At 54.6% G+C, this 23,216-nt stretch overlaps 1 protein-coding gene across 8 annotated transcripts in view; it reads left to right on the top strand.

Moving 5' to 3' along the window:
• The window catches only part of CTIF (cap binding complex dependent translation initiation factor), a 336,841-nt gene that overhangs the window by 237,681 nt on the left and 75,944 nt on the right, over positions 1–23,216 (top strand). The window contains exon 11 of one of the 8 annotated variants that reach the window (XM_050768158.1): positions 935–6,759. The exons of the other annotated variants lie outside the window; for them this stretch is intronic. Within the exon in view, the coding sequence (XP_050624115.1) occupies positions 935–991 (57 nt within the window). The 3' untranslated portion in view covers positions 992–6,759. Of the gene's footprint in view, positions 1–934; positions 6,760–23,216 lie in introns of those variants that run through there. 8 annotated transcript variants of the gene reach the window in all.

Here is a 23,216-nt window from a genome sequence, read left to right as displayed (position 1 = left end):
CTCACCACTGTTCACCACCTGCAGTCCCAGCTTTCATGTGAGCCAAGGAGGGAGCCCCTTGAGAGTATAACCAGAGGCTTGATCTGCGTACTCAGGCCTCCTGGGTGGCTAGACAATGCCCTTTCGGCTGCCATGGGAAGGCGGGTAGACTGTGCTGGTGCCGGGCTGCCCTGACCCCACAATGGCCCCCTAACTCCAAGGCCCAGAGGACACCTGAACCACATCTGGCTGAGCCTCCTCAGGCCCTGTGCCCCCTCTCTGCAGCCAAGGAGACAGAGGTGCAGCGGGCCTTTCTGGGCAGCATAATTCATGGCCCCTCACCACCCAACCCCAAGAGGTACAAGAAAAGAAAGCGATGGGCTGGGCTTAGCACAACTAGCTTTCCCTCTTAACACCTCCAGGGATGTCTTTTTTCACCTGACTTCATTTTCTGGCAAACTATGTTTGCATTCCTTCCTGGCAGGCAGTTCTAGACCCGGCCTGCACAGCCTTCCCCACTGCTTCCTCCCTGAGGTTTGCACTCAGCTCCATCCACTCAAGGCCCATCTGGCTCTAGGTCCCCAACCAGCACCTGGTTCGGTTTGGCAGCCTCCGAGATGCCCCATAGGATCAGGTTCAGCTACCATTTCCACACACAAGTTCTGGGACCCGGCTTAGCAATGCAGGCTCCAAAGGGGCCAGGGTGTGAAGTGCCTCCTTAGCACAGCTCCCAGCAGCGGTCTTTACACTTGGTTCTCCCTGGCTGACTTCTCTTGCTGCCAGGGCTTTGATGATGCGAGCCAGCAGCATGGAGGGAGAGGGGCAACCTCAGATGTGGTCAACAGTCTTCAGCAGAGGTATAAGGGCTCTTGCCAAGCTGGGGTGCAGCCCCCGTGGAGTGGGAAGTGCAGGGTGGGAGAAGGGAGAAGGTCTAAGGTCCTTTAACCCTTCCCAGCCAGACTCAGCACTGCTATCTCAAGAAACCCAGAAGCACCATTCTCATGAGCCATGACAGTGCTGGAGCCCCTGGGGTCTCAGAGGACCCCGTCACCAATCCCACAGCTCCAAAATGGTCTTCAGTTTTTATATCCAAGCCAATTCCTTTTTGTCTGAAATGTGGCCCTTTTTCTAGTAGTGTCCTTGTAAGTAAAACTCTGTTTATTAAACAGACATTTCTTAAATGTACCAAGCATGTTGTCTTTATTAGGTCAGGGGTTCTCAAATTGGAATGTGCATATGAGTCACGTGGCATTTTGTTTAAATGCAGATTCTGATGCAGGAGGCCTGGGATGGGCTTGAGCTTCTGCGTTTCAAACATGCTCCTGGTAGATGCTAGTGCTCTCATCCAGGGATCACAGTGGGAAGTCACAAGGCATTGAATGACTGATGGTTTGTAGGTGGTGGCTTTGTTTCATAGATGGGCAGACTAAAGCACAGTCTCACCCGTGTGATTGTCAGAGTGGAGGTCTGGCCTGGGAATATTGCATTTCAGATACTGGCTCTTCTTTAGGTCAGTGGTTCTCAGCCTCGCTGTGCATGAGAATCATTAAAACATAGCAGGTAGGGGGCCTACCCCTCATCAGTTGATTTAGATTCTCCAAGGACACAACCCGGGCATTCCTTAGCCAGGGGGGAACACCGCCATTGAGACACCCCAGAGACACCTGACTATTTCATCGTGGCCACTTATGAGTCAGCTGGCTCTGCCTGTTTGCCGCCAACCAGTCAAGATATACCTGCCAGGTGCTGGGCTCTTTGCTGAGCCGTGGGGAGAACTCCGAGCCTGAGCTGGCGGGAGAACCCCGTTACACAGGAGGCCGCAGCTGCTGAGAACATGCCTTCCACTCCCCCAGCCTCAGGCCCTTCTCATCGTCACTCTGAGCCGCCTCCTTGATGAGATGAAAGCCACCTCTTCTCTCCCACTGCCTCCATTTCTCTCTGTCCTCAGCTCCTTTTCCCATTTTCCTTTTCCTTGGCCTGGGATATGTGTTGGAACAGCTATCACATGTTTTAGGAAAAGGGCCTCACTCTCACCCACGGTGCCAGGCTGTACCGGAGGCTGGGAGTTCGCAGTTCAGCCTGTCTCCCCGCACCCCTTCCCACCAAGGCTCCCAACTTCTCCGGCTTTACAGGGTCCTGACTGCAGACTAGACTGACTGACTAGATGATGAGCATTGATTGTTTCCGACTTACAGGAGAATGTGGGCTGCCCAGGGTGCCTGGGTTAGAGAAGGAACCAAAAGTTTCCCTGGATCCTCATCAGGGAATTGTGGTGTGATACAGGGCGGTGAAGGGGCTCCAGTTTCTCAGAGAAGTGAGGAACGAGTGTGCCTCTTTTTATGGGACCTTTGGAATGACAAGAATGGAAGCCTGAGCCCCCTCCACCCAGCACTGCCCTGTCACTGCCCCGGGACGTCCACGTGGGCTCTGGGAATGCTCCTTTGCTGAGACAGGCTTGGGTAGTACAAGTTCAAGCCCTCCTCTGTTGAAATGTGTGTGCTCTGTTTAGCCAAGAGGTGTCTGCATCCGAGCTATGCAGAGCAAAGTATTATTAGAGCCGGCATCAGTGTGTCTGTAACTGAACCCAGCTCTCCCTAGCAACCGTTGCCAACAACACATCTAACAGAAGGATGCAATACCTTTTTTTGAAAAAAAAAAAAAAAATTCATCTCAACCAAGTCGTAAACACAGCAGGCCTGTTGTGAAAAGACAACACAAAATCAGAATCTGGTGTGTGACCAGATTTCAAAATAAATTGCTCTTCTCTAGCACCTTCTAGAAGACAGCCCCTTAAAAAGCTGACCTTGAGCTAAAGAGCAGAGAAACTCTTCAGAGTTTCTGCCTGGGTCATCATCAGGCATTGTGTTTTGGGCTTTTCATACATAGAAGCTCAATTGGGTGGTGTCTCTGGGGTCTCTGGGAATGACTCTAGCCCAGAAGGGGCACTCAAGATTTTCTGGCTTGGCTTTCCTTATCAGTGAACCTCTCAAGTGTGAGACAAGCCTGAAGATGTAACTTACCCTCACCTCATCCTGGATGTGTGTGTTGCCCCCACTTCAGCCCCTGTTTCTCCCATCCTCCTGCCCCTCTCCTTGTCCCATGTTTTCAGGCTTGGGAAGAAAACCTGGGCGATTCCTCTAACTCTCTTCCTAAGGGGAAAACCTCCTTCTCATGATTCTCTCGAGGTCTCTGGAAAATCAAGCCGTTTCCCTTTGTCAGAAGTTTGAAGTTCCTAACTCTTGTCTTTTACATAGGAAGGGAGGAGGGGGACTGATACCGATTCCTGGAGTCTAGGTTGTAAACTCCTAGAGGGCCAGAATCCTGGCCAAGTTATAGGCTGTCCCCAGCTCCTGGCTTCATGGTTCATAGTAGAGACTCAGGAAATCGCTGTGGAAGGGAGGCATAGAGCCATCAGTCATGGGTACCAATGCTCCCTGGGGCATGAGGGGCTTTGAAGCTCTTCTGAGCACTTTCCTATGTGTGAATCGGAGGTAGGTTCCAGGGCAGGGATCCCTCCCCAGGTTTATACTGGGGAAAGTGGTCAGTGAGGCTGCAAGTTTCACTCAACATCACGAGGCTGGCCGGAGTTTCTGGCTCCCATACCACATCCTAAATGGGGTGTAAGGCTCAAAAGCTTGGGAAAATCAAGAATCCATATCATGGTTGGGAGCAATGGCTCATGCCTGTAATCCCAGCACTTTGCAAGGCCAAGGCAGAAGGATTGCTTGAGGCCAGGAGTTTGAGACCAGCCTGGGCAACATAACAAGACGCCATCTCTAAAAAAACAAAAAAAAATTAGGTAGGTGTGGCTGCATTGCTACTGAAGCCCCAGCTACTCCAGAGGCTGAGGCAGGTGGATCCATTCAGCCCAGGAGTCGAGGCTGCAGCAAGCTAGGACCCTGCTGTTGCACTCCAGCATGAGCAACAGAGTGAGACTCTAAAAAACAAAAAAGAATCCATCTCAGGACGTCATCAATTGAGATTTCAAAATCCACCTGTGGAATAATCCCACTGTGTTTCCAGGGGTTGCTGAGTCTCTGAGCTTTCTGGGCCTCTGGAGGCCAAGGGTACCTGAAGAAACCCCTGCGCTCTCCATTCGCCCTAGTCCCTATGAAACCACACAGGCTGCTGGCCCTGGTTCCCATCTCCTGCTTGCATCCTCTCCCTCTTCTCAGACCCCCTCCCTTATTTCTGCACACCCACTGCTGAGCCGATGTGCACTCCAGGCATGTAAACTAATTTTAATGTTGGCCCAAGCCAGGCACACCCAGGGATAGAAGCACATTGTTCTGTGCATTCCAAAGCCTGAGCAAAAGCCCTGGCCATATACACATCGAGCTCCCCTCCACCAGTTGCTAGAAATCAGAAAGGCTGAAGCAAAGGGCCAGAGGCAGTGCAAGCCGCTTTCCCCATGGGCAGGCTGCGCAGAAGCTTGCAAAAGCCCAGAAAAGGGCTGTTTTTCTAAAAATGGCTGGCATCTGAGCTCCTGCTCTGCCCCCCACAGGTCATCTGTCCCCATGCTGAAGGCCGTGCCCTGCAAGGGACATGCAGAGTTGCCACACATATTTCCCTGAAGGTGGGCATCAACAGGCCTCGGCAGGTTGGCCTGGCATCACAGGAGGCCAGCAGTCACAGGAGCTTGACCCCTGCCCAGGATTCTGTGGCAGCCCTGGGCTCCCCCAACAGGAAGAGCCGATGCCTGACTCCTATCCATGTTCTTTGCCCCCGCTGCCAGAGCCACAGTGGGTAGGAGCCGTGTGCCTCATTGCCCTGCACTTGCTTTGGAATGAGTAAATATGACCTGCTTTTCTCCAATCTTTATTTCTTCTCAATGCTTATTGGGCACCTGCTATATACCATGCACTGTGGCGGATCCTGTATGTCTCTGTTCACTTGCCCTGTGCTGTGGTCTTTCAATCTGTGCAAATCTGAAGCATTGCATTCAAGGACCCAGGTGGGATACCCTCAAAGTCAGTGCTTAGACCAGATCGCCCTGACTGTTCAGTTTGGGTGGGGCGGAGGAACACGTGGCTTCCAGGAGTGCTAAGCCTGTGGTTCTCTCTGGAGCTTTGAAGTGCTCAGTGAGACAGAGCAGCCAATGACCGGATCATAAACAAGCATTTTGATTTTTGAATCCAAAAATAAGCAGAGGAAAGAAAATGACCACTGATCCTCAGCCAGTCCTGGAAGGTGCCCAGAACAGCAGCATGCCAGGTGTCCCGTCATCATATCATGAGGGGGGCCTTGGGTGCCATTGCTGTGCCAACTACCGCTCCAGGCCCCCAGGGACCAGCGAGCTTCCTGCAAAACCAAGTGCCCAGCTTCCTGCCTCTGCGTCACTGCCATATTCTTCAAAATCACAGAGAGCCCTGCTCCTGAGAAAGCCCAAAATGGGCTTTTACAAGTCTCATGGGCAGTCTACTGCAGGCCTTGTCAGAGACTCTAGATGTGCAGAGGCTGAGTGAGCCTTGGACAAAAGTCACTCCTTTCCCGTGAAAAGTGGCCATTGCCGTGTTGTTAGGAGTGTGGGTGGCTCAGGAGGGGAGAGCAAGACCAGCCTGCAGCTTCACGAATCAGGTCAGCTGGGCCATCTGGAGCAGACAGGTGCGGGTCGTGCCCCTGAATCTCGTTTCTCTAGACAGGATTTCTTGCCCCGAGGCAGCAACGCTGAGGCCTGAGGAGCAGCAGACCTGCGCAGTAGCATTGACTGCTGTCTCGATGCTGATCTTGAGCATTTAAAACATGTCTCTGCACCCGAGTTTCTGTCCTGGGAGGGATGATTGGGTTGTGGTAGAGCTTAAATGAGGTAATGTGTGCACAGACCCCAGCTCTGAGCCACACCAGTCAGATGGCTCCATCAGTGTGGGTGCCCTGCCCTGATGGGATGAACTGGGAGGCCCTTCTAACTTTATCCCATCCTAAATTCCCAAAGACCACCCCATGCCTCAGTCTTGGGCAGCATTTCCATTTCCCCCTCCTACGCTGATTAAGTGTGGAACAACGAGGTCCGGCAATGAGTGCTTTTAGACTATTGTCTTCATGGGCAGTGGGCCCAGGATTGACAGGTGTATTCTTCCTCCTAGTCAAATCTGCCTCCTCCAGGAAGCCTTCCCTGATCTCCCAGCCCAGGGACCTCACCTTCCTCTGACCCTTGAACATTTACCGTGTGTCCCTTTCATGGAGTCTTCTGGGCTCCCCTGTTTAAGCTTTTCTTTTCTGAGACTTGTGTCCGTGGATGTCTTGGGGCAAAGCTTGTGTCTGGGTCATCTTTGTGTCCCACCACCATATTGGTACACACTAGGTATTCAGCAGGCGTCAGCTGGCTGGCTCCAGGAGCTTCCTTCTGTGGGGAGGAAGGAGCTGGGTAGACAGGCGTGGGAATAGCACAGGCCACAGCCACAAAAGGGAATGGCCTGGGGTTTTCTCCCTCTCGCTTCTGGGCCAGAAGAGCTTTACCCAGGTCAGGAATTATTTCACCATCACCCGTGTCTCTTGCCAGACCGTGTCCTCTTCCCTGCATGCCCTCATCCCCCACCCCGGGTTCATTTTCCCTGCTAAATCCCCTGATAGAACTTGGCCGGGCACTGCCCTGTCTGAGGCTGCCACGCTGAAGCAAGCCCTGCAGATAAGTGGGTTACCGGAGAAGGCCAGCTCGGGTGTCCCAGGCCCCAGAGGGTCACCCCTGGCTGGCTGGCAGTTCACCCCCAGCACCTCCTCCTCCTCCTTCCCCGGAGCCAGGCAGGCAGGAGACAGCAGATCTTCCCCGCAGCTCTGTGAGTGGCCGGCCCCCAGCCGCCGCGGGGAATCTGAGCTATGCTAAGCGGCTCCAGATCGCAGCATCTCTGCCCTGCCCGGGCACGGCCGACCCAGACAGGGCGCCTCTACCTGCCGTGGTTGCTGCTGGAAAGCTGGCACCGCCTGGGCCGATGGAAAAAATCTCCCTGCGGGTTATGTAACTGCTCACCGCCCTGTCCCTGGCTCCCCAGGGAGGCTCCCAGCCACTACCAAGGGGGAGCGGTGGCCCCTGGGCAGGAAGGGGACTGCAGAGGGTCACTCTTTCAAAAGGAAGAAAATTGTGTTGAGTTATCTGAGGTCCTCCTCTGGAACCAGCCTGTGCACGGCCCCAAGGTGTTTCCTGAAAATGCATAAGGAGCTCAGAGGCCTGCCCCAGCAGTATAGCAAGGAAAGAGCTAGACCTAGCGGGAGGGAGTGGCCACAGAGGAGGAAGAGGGCAGAACAGTTTTGTTACTGTTTTTCTTTTCTTTTCTTTTCGGCAAATTATTATTGCAGTAAAATATACCATAAAATTCACCATCTTAACTAGTTTTAAGTGCACAGTTCAGCAGTACCCCGCACACCCACAATGTTGGACAATGCCCATGACCATCCCCCACCCCCCCACCAAACCCTCTCATCACCCCAAACAAAAGCCCTGTACCCACCATAACTCCCCTACAGCAATAACTCCCCTGCAGCCTCCCCTCCATCTTCCATCTCCATGAATTCACACTCTACAAATAGCACACGCAGGATATCATACAGTATTTTTCTTTTTGTGTCTGGCATATTTCACTTCACATCGTGGTTTCAAGATTTATTCATGTGTCAGAATTCCCTTCTTTTTCATGGCTGGCTAATATTCCATTTTGTGTCTATACCACATTTTTTTTATCCATTTATCTGTCAATGCGCACTTGGTTTTCTCCCACTTTTTGGCTATTGTGATTCATGCTGATAGGAGCATGCACGCACAAATATCTGTTTGAGTCCCCGCTTTTGATTCTTTGGGGTATATACCTAGAAGTGGAATTACTGGATCTTATGGAAATTTTATCTTTAACTTTTTGAGTATCTGCCAAACTGTTTCCAGGAAGGATGTTTTTGATGGGGGAAATATCATGAAGCAAGAGCCAAAGAAATGACACAAGTGAGGGACAATAAGGACACTGCCTTACTGAAATTCAGCTGAGAGCTGGAGGAAGTCTATAAGGTGGACTGACTAAGAGGCAGAAGGATCTGGACTTTATAAAGTGGGACTCAGGGAGCCATTGTGGGTTCTTGAGATGTAGTTCCAGGATCAATTAAAAATCATAGACCAGTGTAGACTTGCAGGAATGATCTACAGGTCATCCAATCCAATCCCCTCGTATTAATTATAGATGAGAGATGAGGCCTGGGGAGGTTGAAAGAGGCCATGTTTTAGGAAGACATGTTGATAGGTCATAGGATGATGGACTTAAAGATGTTTTACATTAGAGAGCCAGGGGTTCTAGGTGGCTGTGGTGATCTCTTGTGGAGAGGGGGCATACCCAGGCTTGAGCCTGCCCCTCAAAGACCTGAGTCGTGATGGCAGGCCTCATTTCCCCGTCCTACTCTCAGGAGCATGCTCTCTGGCCCCTGGCGCATGGAACTGTGGCATTCCCACCACTGCCCCCACCAGGCCAGAGCCAGGAGCTGGGGTTGCCTGCCATGGGGGCAGTGTAGGAACTGTGCTCCCCTAGCTGTGGTCTCCTTCCTTCAGTAAGTGCTCCAAGAGCTTCTTGGTGGGCTCCAAGAGCTTCTGGGACAAGTCAGTGAGCATCTTCGAACCAAAGCCCCTGGGTGAGCAGGCTTCCCCAGCCAGGGGTGCATAGCCTGGGCCCCTAACATTGGCCTGCGGGCCGCTGATGGGAAGAATGGATAGGGAATCTGCACAGCGTGCCCCACCTCTGACCCTGGTGCCCCTCCCCACACTGCTGGGGGCTTATTTCCTTGTCGCCCTTCGCCCATACCAACCTGCGTGGGCTGTGTTTCTGATGCCTAGAATGAACCAGAAGGGAGTTGAGGACAGAGGGGGAGAGGAACAGGAAGACGAGATGACAGGACAACTCTTTCAACAGCCAGCAGCAATGCCACACTTGCCTTGAACCCCCCACTCTAAGAGTATTTATACCCACAGTGTTCAGGGTAGCCAGGTTCCATCTCCTCTAGATGAAGAGCAGGCCGCCTTATGGAGACAGAGGTCTTCCCAGCTCCCCTCCAGACAGCCACCGAGAGGTCAGGAGCACACAGGGTGCACTGCGCAGTGCACGGAAGGGAGGCACTGTTGCGGGGGCGGCCTTCGGTGCCTGGGTTAGTCTGAGGCCAATTGGCGTCATGTGAGCAATTTAAACCCATGTTGTGCCCAGAGGCCAGTTTTCCTACTTCTAGATCTTCCCTGTCTGGGCCCCTCTGTCCAGGAGAGGCAGAAACACTTGACCAGAAGCAGAACCATGAGCACAGGGAGTGTGCATCGTGCTGGCTCGGCATGGCTCTGCCCTTGAAACCCAGAGCCTAGAATAAGGGGTCCCTGCACACCCCCAGAGTGCCCATCCCTCACTGCCTCCCACCTAGAGCTCAGGTTTAAAGGCCTTCACTCGGTATCAGGGCACAGAGCTCTGAGTCTTCAGGGAAAAACAGCGGCCCCTTTGCGGGGAACGGGGAGGAACCTGCAGGGAACGACCCTCCCTTAACCCCTTGCTGGCCCTTCCAGGACAGATCCCAGGTCCCAGAGTAAGAGAAGCTTCAGGTCACTTTGAAGTATGAGGACAGGCATGCTCAAAATCACCCCCCGACCCCCCCTTGACAGTGCCCAGCCTAAGACCAAGTGTATTCCAGAGAGGTCTGTGTGCACCCAGGTCACCCACACCCAGACCCATTAAGTAGAGAGGGCATGGGAGCCAGCACATCACCATGTCATGCCCCTGCCCCCAGTTTTCCACAGAGCAAAGGCCATACCAAAGAAGTGGGTAGCTTCGGAGGTATTTGGGGATAGCCAGACTCCAGCTAAAGCTCGTGAATAGCTATAATCGGAATAAATGCATTCTTGAGCAACTGCGTATTGGAGCACTACATATTGGACCCACACTTAGCATGGACCCCATTAGGCAACCGTCATTGCATTATTCTGAGTATAAAAAAAAATGTGGCAAGAGGACTAATAGCTCTAAAGTGGGGTTAGAAGCACAGTCACCTGGAATCAGCCTCCCCTGCCATAGACATTTCCTTTAATGGCTTACCACCTGTGGCATAAGAAATAACTCAAGTGCCCAAGAGTCAGCCACCTCCCTCTGGCTCTAGTTGTGGCGCCATGCAGCAGGTTGACTCTGGGTGGATCTCATAGCATGGCAGCCCTCCACTTACTCTTCTGTTAAATGGGGTCATGATACCCAACTCCTCCCCCTGCCTACTGCACTGACATTATCATTGCTAAAATCCACTGAAACGCCTGACTTTTTGTCTGTGTTCCCTTAAGACTCCTCCTCCACGAGAAACTTGTGAGTTTCATAGCAGCATGTTTTTCCTTTTCCCTTTGATGAATCCATTCATTCAAGGTTCTTAGGGGAGGTCCCAGGCAGGGAAAGCGCCCTGCGATGTCCACACAGAGATTCTTCCACAAGTCCAGGGACCCCTGGCACAGTAGGTCTTGGGGTTTGGGTGCAGCACTGTAGAGAGCCCAGGATCCAGCCACAAGGAAAGCTCTCCAAGGGGCCCTAGGACTAGCCTGGAGGCCCCACAGGGTGCCCTGAGCTCAGCACTATGAAACCCCAGTGAAACAGGCACTGGCCTCTGCGTGACACATAAAGTGGGGGGCAGGGCCAGCTCAGCCAGAGGGCAGTTTAGGAATGTCAGAGGAAGGGGCAAGCCCTGTAAGTGGAGTAGGTTGGGGAAGGCTTCCTGGAGGAGGAAGCATGAAGGAAGAGGCAGGATCTGGGTGGACGGAAGACAAGAGGATCTGTAGGTGGCGGGACCCTTTGGGGGACTGGGGGTTGCAGAGGAGGGTTGGGGAAGGAGGCACCGCCAGCCTGGCGGAGGGTGTCAGTCAGCAAGCCCAGGGCTGAGGCTGCCCAGCCAGGCCATGACCCCAGGTCACTGTAACCACACTGGCCCGTTCATTTTGCTGGCGCCTGCTTCTTGCCATTTCAGGCCAAGACCATATTTTCATCCAAAACTGAAACTTTTACCTCAAGAGTCGTGAGTTTCCTGCCAGCCTTGGGCCGTCTTCGGCAGGAGGTGGAGTGGGCCGCTGAATCTGGGGCCCCGGCCAGCTTCCAGGGCCTCTGAACGCTGGGGTTTCTCTGAGGCAGGTGGTGTGGCACGAAGGGCCTGGCATCTGAGACCAGGAGACACCCGCCACCCCTCCCTGGTGAGGTTACTGCCTCGTAGGAGAGGGCAGAGATGCCCACCTCCATATGCCCCCATGTGCCCCGACCAGCCCCTCTTTGTGCACCAGCTTCTTCCAAGAGCTGTATGGAGATGGGCGCCCACCGCCCAACCAGGTGCAGTGCCTGATGCGTGGGGGAGGGCTGATGCTGCCCCCAGGAGCCCTGCCGGAGCTGGAGCAGGGCTGTGCAGGAGGCTGCCATGGGGCAGGTCCACACAGCAACCCTTGCTGCTTTCAACTCGCTCCCCTCTGCAGAAGTCCCTTTTCCTCCCCTCCCCCAAGGGGTGGAGTAGGAGGCAGAAAGTCTGAAGCCTGCCCCTTAACTAATGTCACCATCTAAGCCTCAGCATCCCCATGGGGGAAACGAGGGCACTGGGTGGGGTGTGGTCTGTGGGTCAGGTCTCCCTAGCCGGGCACCAGGCCCTCTCCAGCAGAGCCTGTGGCACCTCTGTCCACCTCGCACAGCCCCTCGAGTGCCTTGAGCCTGTGAAGGTTGCATGGAGGTCCAGGACTGGGGAGAGCCTAGAACCCACTGCGGGTGGGAAGAGATGACGGGAGCTGCTCTGTCTGCAATCTGGCAGATGTTTATCCCAAACAGGGAACCAGAAGCTGACGACTTAAAGGCTCAGCGTGGGAGGAGGTGCTCTGGGCTGCAGGAGATCCGGTGGGGGGCCCCAGCCCTGCCTTTCTCTGGCTGGGTGACCTCAGGCCAGGCCTTCTACCCTGGTGGTGGCCTCCTCGCCCATAAAACATGGTGGGGGTTAGAAGAAGTCATTTCAGACATTCCTTCAGGCTTTGTTATCCCAAAGCAGACGCGCTAGGCAAACAGAGGGTGCCTGCTAAATGCCTGTTGCTGACTGATTGGTTAGCAGGTTGACCAGTGCAGAGCAGGACCCATCCCCAACTCTCCCCACCCGGCGGGCCTGCGGTCCTGGCTGGCTCCTTCCCACCCCACCTGGCCCCATCTACAGAGTCTGGGGCCTGCTTGGCTTGTGTGTGCTGGCCGCAGCACCTGCTGGGTGGGCAGGGAGGCCTGCAGGGGGCACCAGTGTGCAAGGCCAGCCCTCCCTGCCTGCGGCCGCCTCCCAGCATCTTGGCATCCTGGGGGCTGTCCCACAGGGAAGATTTAAGCTATATTATGGTGACTGCCACCAAGCCACCCTCCTATGTGCAATTTTCAGCCCCCCTGGGGTCCCAGCCCTGAGTCCAGAAACCTCAGGCTGAGAGTTGGACTAGAACCCACAGCAAGGGTCCCCTCCAGACCTCCAAAACGGGCCAGTGTAGTACTCATTCCCATTTTATACCCAAGACAACCAGGGCTCCTGGAGGCCACAGGAGGGCCACAGAGGTCTCAGGTAGCTTAGAAGGAGGACAGAGCGTGGGTCCCGGATTCCCCGGGAACAGTGCCTGCCCAGAGATCCAGCTGCCCTTAGGAACGAATCAGTATCAACCAGCTGAGGCTGCATTTTCTTAAAATGCATTGGTTTGTCTAGTGTTGGTTATGTTCTTTCTCAAACAGCAGGAAGAGGTTGTGGGAAGAGCCCTGGCTGTCACCTGTCTTCTCCCATGCAGTAGGGGTGGACAGAGGGACTGCAGCCAGGGTCAAGGGCAGGCCATGGGGCGGTGGGACAGAGAGCAGGCTGCAGCCTCATCTGGCCTCAGTAGCCTTGTACAGAGGCAAAGGGGCTTCCGTGTGGGCTGTCAGCTCCTTCAACACCTGCCTGGACCCGGAAACAGGCAAGCCTTGAGTCACCAGCAGTGGGCAGCCAGCCGTAGAGTCACTGTGTTTCAACACCGCCAATTTGTTGGCCCCACGCCTGGGGCCCCTGTGGTCACTGCAGTATGTTTTATGGAACATTCTGCGAGGATTCCTCTTGGGGTTTTTTTAGCAGCCACCCTTGTTAGGAGGTTCCTAAAGTAGAAGGCAAACAGGCCACAGGGCCTCAGAATTCTAGAAAAAATGTGTGCACAGCATGGGAGCCTGAGCCAGGAGGGCATTCTCAGCCATCTTCTAAGGAGCCAGGTAGAAAAATGGGGTCGATTCTTTTGTAGTTACTTCCTTATGTTAGCTATTCATTCAGAAATGTTAGCTGTTCAAAGGGTACATCATTTATCAATCGGGAGGCAGGAGCCCCAAGTCTGCGGGAGTGCAGGGGAGGATGGGAGCAGGTCAGTCACAAGCTAACTTAGAACAAGCATTCAATCCCCCAGAAAATGCACCAGGGAAAGCCACAGACATTCCCTTTTGGTAGAAAAGGTCCCTGGTCTGTCTTCAACAATGAGACACTCTTCTGGGGTTTGTACTAGGGGAACCTGGCCAGGGAATGGCCTTTCAGCCTCTAGGCATGTTGGGAGAAGGGACAGTTCATGGTGCGCCCTGGGCACCCCGTTTCTGATTTCTACCCCTGAGCCAAGAAGGCCTCTCCCATCAACCACCGTGGGACTGTGAAGCAGGAAACAGACAGAGGTGGGGGTTCCAGGTGGGCCTGAGGTGGCAATGAGGGTGGGCACGGAGTACTACACTTCACTGAAATGCCAGCAGCCAGGAGGCGAGCACCTGGGGTTGGGAGTGCCCCCCAAACCCCAGAACTGGAGGCATTCTGGGGGCATTCTCACTAGCATCGCGTCGGGACACGTCAGCCCAGCAGGTCACACTGGTCCCCGGGCAGCCCAGAATGACAGTTTGTTTCTTTTTGCTCTTGCTGACAACGATGCTACAAAGCTATTTCACCCCTGACTGAGAGTACAGGATCTGGACAGCCCCGATCTGAATCCTAAGTTTAATACTTCGCAGCTGTGTGGCCTGGGCAAGTGATTTTCCCTCTCTGGGCCCCAGTTTTCCATTTATAAACGGGGGTAATAGATAATACCTGCCTCCTTTGGATGGGTGAGGCTTGAATGGTGGGGACGATGGTGTTAGCCTAAACACAACATTGACCGGTGTTGCGCATGTCTGGGGGTTCCTGTCAGGGGTCCGGCAGGAACGCTAGTTACTCCTCCCTTGCAGTTGGGCTGGCTCTCTGCAGTCCCTGGCTGGATACCAGCTGTGTGCAGACATTGTGGGCCATAAGTATCCCTTAGACCTTTGTGGGTGGAGGTTAACAGCCCCATTTTATACATGGAGAAAGAGAGTTCCAGAGAGCTTAGGAAGTATACGTCAAGTCACGCAGCTGGTCAGCGACAGACAGAACTGGAGCCAAGTCCCTGGTACACCACACTCTGTCTCCTCAGAACGCACTGCCATCTGGGTGCCCTGGCTGGTCAGGAGTGCATCTGGAGGGGGTCAATTATAAGGCTGAGGAGAGGTGACAGGGAAACGAGATAAGAAACACGCCATTTAGATGGCCATGCTTTCAGAGCCTCCTCCCCACAGGCCAGGCCTTGGGCTCTCCCCACTGCCATCTTATGACCAAGAGAATTGAGAGACAGCTTCCCGGCCGGCGCTTAGCAGCAGGCTTGGGTCTCCTACCTCCCTTCCTGTCTTGCCAGGGGTCCGGGAGACGCTCCACCAAGCTGCAGAGAGAGAGCAGAATGGTTCCTTGCCCTCCCCAAGGGGGGCAAGACTTCTCCATGTCCTTCCTTCCCACTGGGCTGGTTTCCAACCCACCACCTTCACGATTTGTGAATGCAAAGCGAAGACCACTCAGATCGGGTTGTTCTGCTTCCACTTGGCAGCCCTAGGTGCTGGAGGCTGCGGCTCTGGGTGAGGGTGGGCCCTGGTCTGTGGGGTATGGGCGTCTGTGAGCACCTTCCGCACGCAGCCCCGGAGGTCAGGTGGCAGAGTCTCTTGTGACAGGTTCCAGCAGCGGAAGCCCTAAGGAAGCAGCTTGTGTCTCGGATGAGGCTGTGTACCTCCATTGCCTGTCTAGGCTGGAGGAACGGCGATGGCATCTTTAACTGGTCCCTTCCTCACAGATCACTACGTGTAAGATGCCAAGCCTACAGAGAAAAAAAGGGGAGAGAGAGAGAGGAAAAAACAATGAGAGCCTGTGTGCTATGTCATTTCTAACACTAAATGATGAAGAAGTGAGGACCCTGGGGTGTGAGCCAAGGCAGCCTGGGTTGCTCAGTCCTCTAGAAACCCTTCGAAGCTTTCCCCAGCACACAGCCCAGAGTGTCACCGGGAGAAAGAGCCACCTTGTAAATAGCTTTCTTCACCGTACTGCTACGCCTTTTAAAACAAAAACTAAAAACTCCTCACACCCCCGTACAACTTAACTTATCATTGACCCCGTCATCTTGGTGTCCCGGTGTTAGTTCAAAATCAGGCTCAAAACCGCAAAGGCTGGAGGGAGGCTGTGGGAGGGTGAGGGACACTATCCAGCGCGTGGCACACGCACCTCTGCCACGTCGGTTCGTGCATGTCCCTCCCTGCAAGCTTGGCGGGGCACTGTGGACACTGGGTTCTCTGCCTGATAAAGCAGGGATCCTTTCATGTAGCATGCGTCAAGATGCATGCATAGTGTGCTGGGCTGTCTCAGCCACTCTCCCAGGCTTCCCTCCTGCCAGTACACACAGAAGAGGCAGCGTGCATGGGAGCCAGTGGAATGAGGGCCCCACAGGGGCAAGATGGCCAGAGGCCATTTCAGCATGACCAGCATTTATGGATCTCCTTCTGTGTACCTAGCAGGGCAGAGTGCAGGGGTAGGGCTTGAGGAGGGGTGCGTGCTGATAGGCTCAGGAGGCCCATCTGTCCCTCCCCCTCTCCCTGGACTCCTCTGTCATCCCATCCCCTCCTAGCTGGCATGACTTTTCCTGTACTCAGATCGCAAAAGACTAGCCAGCCAGTATGTTTGCTGGGGGAGTCATAGAAGGCGAAGACCCGCCCCCATCCCTGCCTTCATGGAGCTTCTGGCTTTGTGAGCCCCCCTCTTCTTGTTGTCGGGCTCCCAAATGACCCCAAAGGGCTTGCTTGCAAAAGTTTGTCCTCTGGACTTTGTGTTTTTCCCCATCTGCTCTACCCTCCTAGTGCCTCCTGGCTCCGGCCCCAGCGCCAGCCCCTGTCTGTCCCTGCAAACACAAGTCAGCTGTGTGTGCAGACAAAGCTGTGCACCACAGCGGGGGCCGGGCCTGCAGAAGGGACATTTCCAGGGAACTCTGGGGGCGGCGGCTGGGAGGGCAGAGGCGACTGTCTGATTAGCAGAGACTCGGCGTCACAGTCTAGGGCAAAGAGGGTGCGGGGGACTTGGCTGGGCCCCAGGGGCCAGTGGCTGTGGGTGGTGACCAGGGGAGGCAGCCAGGCTGGAAGAAATCTGCTGTTTGAGAAGTGGAGGAAACGGGCTGGAGAGGAGAGATAACAGCCCGTTCTGTGTGTGTCTGCGTGCGTCTGCCGGCCAGGGTGGCTGGAGCCGGGCGGTCTGAGGCCATATCTAGTGAGATTTTTGTTCTGGGTTGTGAAAGTGACCTATGGAGCCAGCAGCAGGGTTCAGGGCCTGGGAGAGAAGACACGTGGCCCTCCCCTCTCCTCCCCTTGTCTTGTGTTAGTCTCCCCTCCTCTCCCCTTTGTCAAACAGTAGAAAAGGGAGGGGGCATGGGGGCAGGAGAGGAAGCATTCTTAGTGCGGTAAAAGGCCTGGGTTTCGGTCTGGATTGTACCACTAATTTGACATATGAACTTGGATACTTCCCCTAATATTTCTGGCTGTCTCTGTCTCATTGGCTGTAAAATGGGGATTATTTATAACTGCTCTGCATAGCACGCATAGGGGTTGGAAAGACCTTATGAAATAAGGACATGAAAATAGTTTGTAAACTGTAAAGTGCCGTGTAAATGTAACCAGTTGTACTGATTCAAACTGCTTTGAAGCAGGGGCTGGGGCTGCTGAGTAAAGGCCTGCTTTGGATGAACTAGGGGCTGAGTGGTGGGGAGGAGAGTGGGGTGGGGAGGATCAAGACTTAGAGACCCAGAAGTTTCCATGGAGGCAGGGGTGGGTCACGGGCCCAGCCAAGTGAGCCCTGCCAGAACCAGGACCCAGGGCAGGCATGAAGGGTGAAGTCCAAGAGCTCTCTGGGTGGGGGTATTTGGTCACGGGCTTGCTGATTCAAATAGAAGGTGGCCTGGGTTGGGCGTGGACTTCTCCAGGGAGACAGGGGAGGCCGTATGAAGCCCCTTGCCCATGGAGTTCCAGGGCTCTTGCCTGGCCTGGAGGATAAAGTCCAACTGATTGCAGCGGGATGGGGGTAGCACTCTGTTTTCCTCTCCTGAGTCTCTGCCACCCAAGGAAGCCATGTCCCCCTGTCCCCCAACCCACTCCCCATCCTGACCTGGAAATCAGCCCTCTCTGATGTGGAAACTCAGGCAGGAGCTGGCAGAGGTGACAAGACTATGAGCTGGAGAGAAGCTGAGCTATTTAAAGCGTGCAGCGCCCAGGGGACATGAATGCCACCCACCCCCAAGGCCTTCTTAGCATTTGCTTTCCCCTCCTTGGCCCAGATCCCAGGCCCTCAGGGCACCCAGAGGGTCACAGGTCAGGTGCCCGAGGCTCTGGGAAGCTGCAGGCAGACAGGTCCTGGGGCTGGCATGAGATGTGGTTCAGTCCAACCTCGGCTTGGGTTCCCTCCTCTGGGCCTCCGGGCTGAGTTGGCGGGGCCACACAGACTCCTTGGCTCCTGTGCCTTATAAACAGGGCTGGGTATGAGTGTGGAGCTTAGAAGAGGAATGCCCACGCCTGTGGCCTGGGGCAGCTGCCACCACCCACCCCCACTCCACTGGCCATCAAGCCACCAGACTCAGAGCCCATGGGGCAGGAATGGGAAGTGGGAAGCTTCACCAGTAGACCCTTCTCGCCTGCCCAGGCCTGGCTTCCCAGAAAACCCCAGATTACAGATGTTTTTCTCCTTCATCTCCAATTAACATTTACCTGTCCTGGGTCCTAACCCATTGGTGAATAACAGGGTACTGTCCCTCCCTTCCTATCTGGGAAAGGCTGATGCCTTAGCTGGGAAGAGCAGCTGGGATCCAGGCCTGTTAGACACAGGGTCCCATGCAGGCCACCACAGGTCTGGACCAGCTGGGAGGCCTTAGCTGGGGGCGGGGTCCCAGGGGCCAGTCCACCAACCATAGTTGGTCTACACTGCACCAGCATGGCTTATGTATGGAATGACTTGAACAGTCGTCAACTGCTCTTTCTGGGAAGGGCTGGCCATTACTCTGAGATTGCATCCTTCCTACCATATTGGCGTTAAGTTGTCCTTTCTTTTATGATATGATGGATGAAGCTTTAAAAAAATATACATGCTTAGCAAAATAAAATGTTGGCAACCCTCAAATTTTACCAGTCCAGTAAATCTTGGAGCTCAGGACTCTAGTTCCAGAACAGCACAGTTCACCTGGGTAGCCAGGTCTCCTGGCACTGAGGAGCCCGGGTATAACAGGAACTGTTGAGTGCATGGGGTACAGCCTGGGGAGGCCCCCGACCCTGGGGCTGCATGCCTCACCCTGACGGTAACTTGCAGCTTGAACTGCCAGTTCATCTTTACAGCTGGGATTTCCACCCCACCCCACCTCCTCTATCCTCTCGGCTGGAGACACTTCCTCCCACGTGGCTGGGAATTCAGTGTTTTGCTGCCTGCCGCAGGCTGCCGCCATCCCGTAGGCCAGGGAAACCCGCAGAGGCTGTCTCCAGGCAAGCGCTGTGTACCGACCACCGCCCTCTGACCTCAGTCCACCGAGCCCCAGAGGCACCCAGTCAGCACTCACTCCCTCCAGCCTTAAGCAGCATCCACACATATGCTGTTACCTACACGGGCCACCAAACCCCCAGTCCCCTGTCCTTTCTCGCACACATCTTTGCATTGCTGCATGTGTATCTGGTGGGGACAGCCTTTTCCACACCAAGATTCATTCATTTATCAGCTGAGCACGTGCTGTGTTCCAGGCAGCGAAATGGCAGAAAAACGGAAAAGGAGGTTCCCTCTCCTTTTGGGCATCTCCTCATCTGGCGGGGCACGCAGACAGAACCCAGTAACTCCAAACCAGCATGCTAGGTGCTGTCATCGCGGCACACCCAGACAGCCCTGAGCATCGAGAGGACGGAGAACTCACATGAGGTTGTCTCACAGAGAGGGCCACAGGCCTGAGTCCCAGCACCTGGGCTGGGGATGCCAAACGAAGAATCATGCAGAAGGGCCCCATCTAGGTGAATACAGGAGCACGAGCAGAGGCAAGAAGCAGGCACGAATCATGTACAGCAAAGGAAGGGGTTGTTCCCGAGTGACGTGTGCACTGGGTGCAGAGATAGGAGGAGAGAGTGTGAGCCAGAACCAGCTTGGGAGGGGCACAGTTTGCCCTACCTGGTCGGGAGGACCATACCCTTTGGTTTCTGGGGCACCACCAAAGGTTTATAAGGAGGGAGGTGATGTCTCCTGGTTGGCATCTTTGGCTCTCCCTCTGCAGCAGGGTGGAGGAGGGCAGGATAAGGACCCTGGGAGGAGCAAAGCACCCCGTTGAGGGTGTCCTATTGGAGCCTCCTGGGAGAGCCAGGAGAGGCGTGGGCTGCCTCAACTTAGTGGCAGTGGGGCCTAAGGGTCAGGGGATGATCCATGAGTGGTCAGCGAAAGAGAGAGGGGGAGAGAGAGAGAGAGGTGAGGGGACTACCTGTAGGGCAGTTAACATGCATCAGCACCATGAGCAGGAGGACCCCTGGGCAGAGAAACATGTATGTATATTGATGCACGTGTACATGTGAATAACTCCTCTCATACATGCTGGAGGAAACCCTCACTGTCATCCACACTCCCAGGAATGGCCACGTTAGACCTCTTCCCCCTAGTTCCTGAGAAGCAAACCCCAGAGAGCCCAGCCCTCAGCCTTGCCGCGTGCATGAGCGTGGAGTTTTGCACTCTGGCCAGTTTTGCTTCTAGTTCTTTGCTTCCGGAAAAACCAGGTACTAGAGTGAATTTATTTTCTCTCTTCCTTCCATTCCATCTTCCTTCTTCCTTCTCTTTTCTCCTTCCTTCTTTCCTTCTTTCCTTCCTTCTTTCCTTCCTTCCTTCCTTCCTCTCTCCTTTCCCTCCTTCCTTCCCTCTTTCTTTCATGAAAAAAAGCTCACAGAAGGGCAGAAGGAACCACAGTCTGTTGACATTTCTGACTCTTAGAGGCTCCAAACCGAAACTCAGCTGTGATTGCTCTAAGTGACTACAAAAGTAGAAAAATAATTTGCAGAAATGAAACCTGACTTGGGATGCCGTTTCACAAAATAGGCTAGATGGCCTTGATGTGTCATGAGGCCCCCACCACCGCCACCTGCACTGCTGGGGGTGCTCCTCTCATCTCAGGCTGGGGAGCATTTCCGCCCCTGCAGTCAGGCGTCCTACAGAAACCTGCCCCCTGCCTACCTGAAGACAGTTCACAGTTTCCTCTGAAATGAGTGGAAAAGCTGGACCCAGCCACAAGACCATCAAGGAAAGCAAAAGGCTTTCAAATGTGAGAATCCCCAGAGACCAAACCCAGGGGAAGGGATTTGGGGATTCTTAAGAGACTCCCTTGGATTCCAAACCAGGCTGTGAGCTTGGCTTTGCCATGAACTAGCTCTGACCTCCGTGCCTTTGGTAAACAGTATCAACAGCTGCCGTTTACCAGATTTCTACCAGGTACCTTGCTTGGCTGCACCTGGGGAGCTTTGGAAAATGACAAAGCCCAGGCTATGCCCCAAGCAAAGTATGTCACCATCTTATGGGTAGGACCCCTGCATCAACATTGTTTAACGCTTCCTGAGTGAGCCCAGCATGCCGCCACAGCTGAGAACCACTGCCCCCGTCCATTTGGCTGGGGACTTACTTAGGTTCATCTTTACAGCAACCCTGCCAGGGTTTATGAATGAGGAAGCTGAGGCTGGGCGAGTTTGAATCACTCATCCAAGATCCTCGAGGTTCTCTCTCGTCCCAAAGCCCATCACTCTTCCTCCTTTGCAGAGCTGGATATACCTGTACATACCCCACACAGCATCAGTGAGTGCTCCAGCCAGCCAGCTGAAGGAGCTCAGAGAGCACTGCAGGGAGACAGGGGAGGTGCTGGTGGAACAGTCTACTCATTCCTGGCTTTTGGGGGGGAGGGGTGCAAGCCTCAGGCCTGGTTTTCAGCCTCTTTCAGCCTCCCTCCCAAGGCACGATTGGTCCCTAGTCCTGGGGATTCAGGCTCTCTGGGTCAGTTTGAACCTGAGCCTCACTCAGCAGATGCTCTTAGTGTCTGAGCCCAGAGGTGGGCACTGTGAAGAGCCTGGACTCAGGAGCCGCATTCCTGCCTAGGTTCAAATCCCAGCTCCACCACTTACAAGCCATGTGACTTTGCAAAGTGAGTGATCTTTCTGTATGTCAGTTTCTTCATCTGCATGATGGGGTGATGATAGAGTTGTTAGGAATGTTAAATGAGACAGAGCATATAAGGATTGAAAGCAGTTCCTGGGACGTAGAAAACAAGAAACTCCCGGGCACTCTAAGGATTACGATTGTGAATGTGCAGTTCACTGCTGAGCAGAAACTCGATGGAACACGGGCCTGAATCGGTCAAGGCGATAAGTTTAAGTCAATGTTTGCCCTTTGGCCTTGCCTGTTCTTAGCTAGAAGATCAGAACCCCTGGGGTACAGAGTCCACACCTGGAACTCCGAAGGGAAAGGAGGGACCTGTTTTCCCTCCTTGGCCTCACCCCAGCCCAGGGGTCCTTCCTCCTCTCCCAAACATGGTCATTACCACCCTTCCCCCCACCCACCCCAGTCAAATACTTACTCTGGAAGCACCTTCTGCATGGGGCAGGGGGTGGCCTGGATGACCTCTGGAGCTCCTCACCCCCACCATGGCAGTAAATCTCCCTTCCCCTACCCCACCACTCAGCCTGTGCCCTGCCAGAGCCCACAGCCCATCCATATGGCTCATCAGCAGCCTGGGAGGGGCCCTGGGGCCGGGAGTTTCTTTGAAGCCTCCAGACCATCGAGGCAGGGGTGGGGCTGTGGTCAGGACAACAGCAGTGCCTTTCACTGGCTCTCTGGGAGCAGCTGTGTGGGGACACCGGCCCAGAAGGATGACCGACATCCACCCGCAGTCCTTACTATTTGCGAGGGATAGGGCAGAGGAGGGGCCCAGCCCAGGATGGCTGTGGCCACATTGGTTCACATGTTAAGTATGAAAGGAAAAGAAAGAAGGGAAGAGGAGGTGGGGAGAGGGAAGGGAGAGAGGAAGAGAGAAAATAGGGAAGGAAATAGGGAGAAAGGAAGGAAGGAGGGAAGGAGGAAGGGAGAGAATGGAGAGAGTGGGAACCCACATCTCAGAAGAGAAAAAGCACCAGGAGCTTTCCTTAGGCAATCATCTGCCTGCAGGTTGCTTTACACTCAGGGCCGCGCAGCCCAACTGTAGGCCTCAGCCGCCTCCATTCTGAGGGCCTTGGATACAGTTGCCCCCAAACCAGGCATTCCAACCAGGGACCATGACGGGCCCCAGCTCCTGGCCTCCTGGGTGTCCTCTCCTGGTTGAGTCTGCCCCCTCCTCAGAAGGAAGAAGAGGCAGGGGGTGTGTGTGCGTGTGTATGTGCGCATGCAAGCACGGCTGTGCAGCCTCATCACACATTCCATCTCCCAGACGGCGGCCTCTGTCTGCCTGTGCAGTCTGCTTCTCTTCCAAAGGGTGGTTTGCAGTGCAGATTCATGGCTCCCAGCTAGAAACAGTATTCTCTCTGCCCCTGCACCAACTCCCGCCCAATTCTCCTGCTCCTCACCCAGTTCCCCAGTGCCCCGAGGGGCCTGGCCACACAGAAAGGCATGGGAAAGCCTGCTATCTGTGTCCACAGTGCCGAGGGCTGGAGGCCTGGCAGTCCTCTGCGTTTGGTGTCTGTCCTGATTGTCTCTCCTGGGGGTGACATGGGCAGGATCTCAGCGGGACAGGTGAGGCTGGGGCCATGCACTTCTCCCTGTAAAACACTGCTCAGGGAGAGCAGCTTGCTGACCTCGAGCTGGGACCCCCCCCCCCTTTCATAGTCTTCCAGTGATAACCCCCATGGGGACATGTGGATGGCCGACCCTCTCTAGCCTTCAGGCTGGGAGGAGGATAAACCTGAATTTTGGGTTTT

This window comes from Macaca thibetana, chromosome 18, assembly GCF_024542745.1.
Source record: "Macaca thibetana thibetana isolate TM-01 chromosome 18, ASM2454274v1, whole genome shotgun sequence".
Taxonomy (NCBI): domain Eukaryota; kingdom Metazoa; phylum Chordata; class Mammalia; order Primates; family Cercopithecidae; genus Macaca; species Macaca thibetana.
This window is presented reverse-complemented; position numbering and strand designations above follow the sequence as displayed.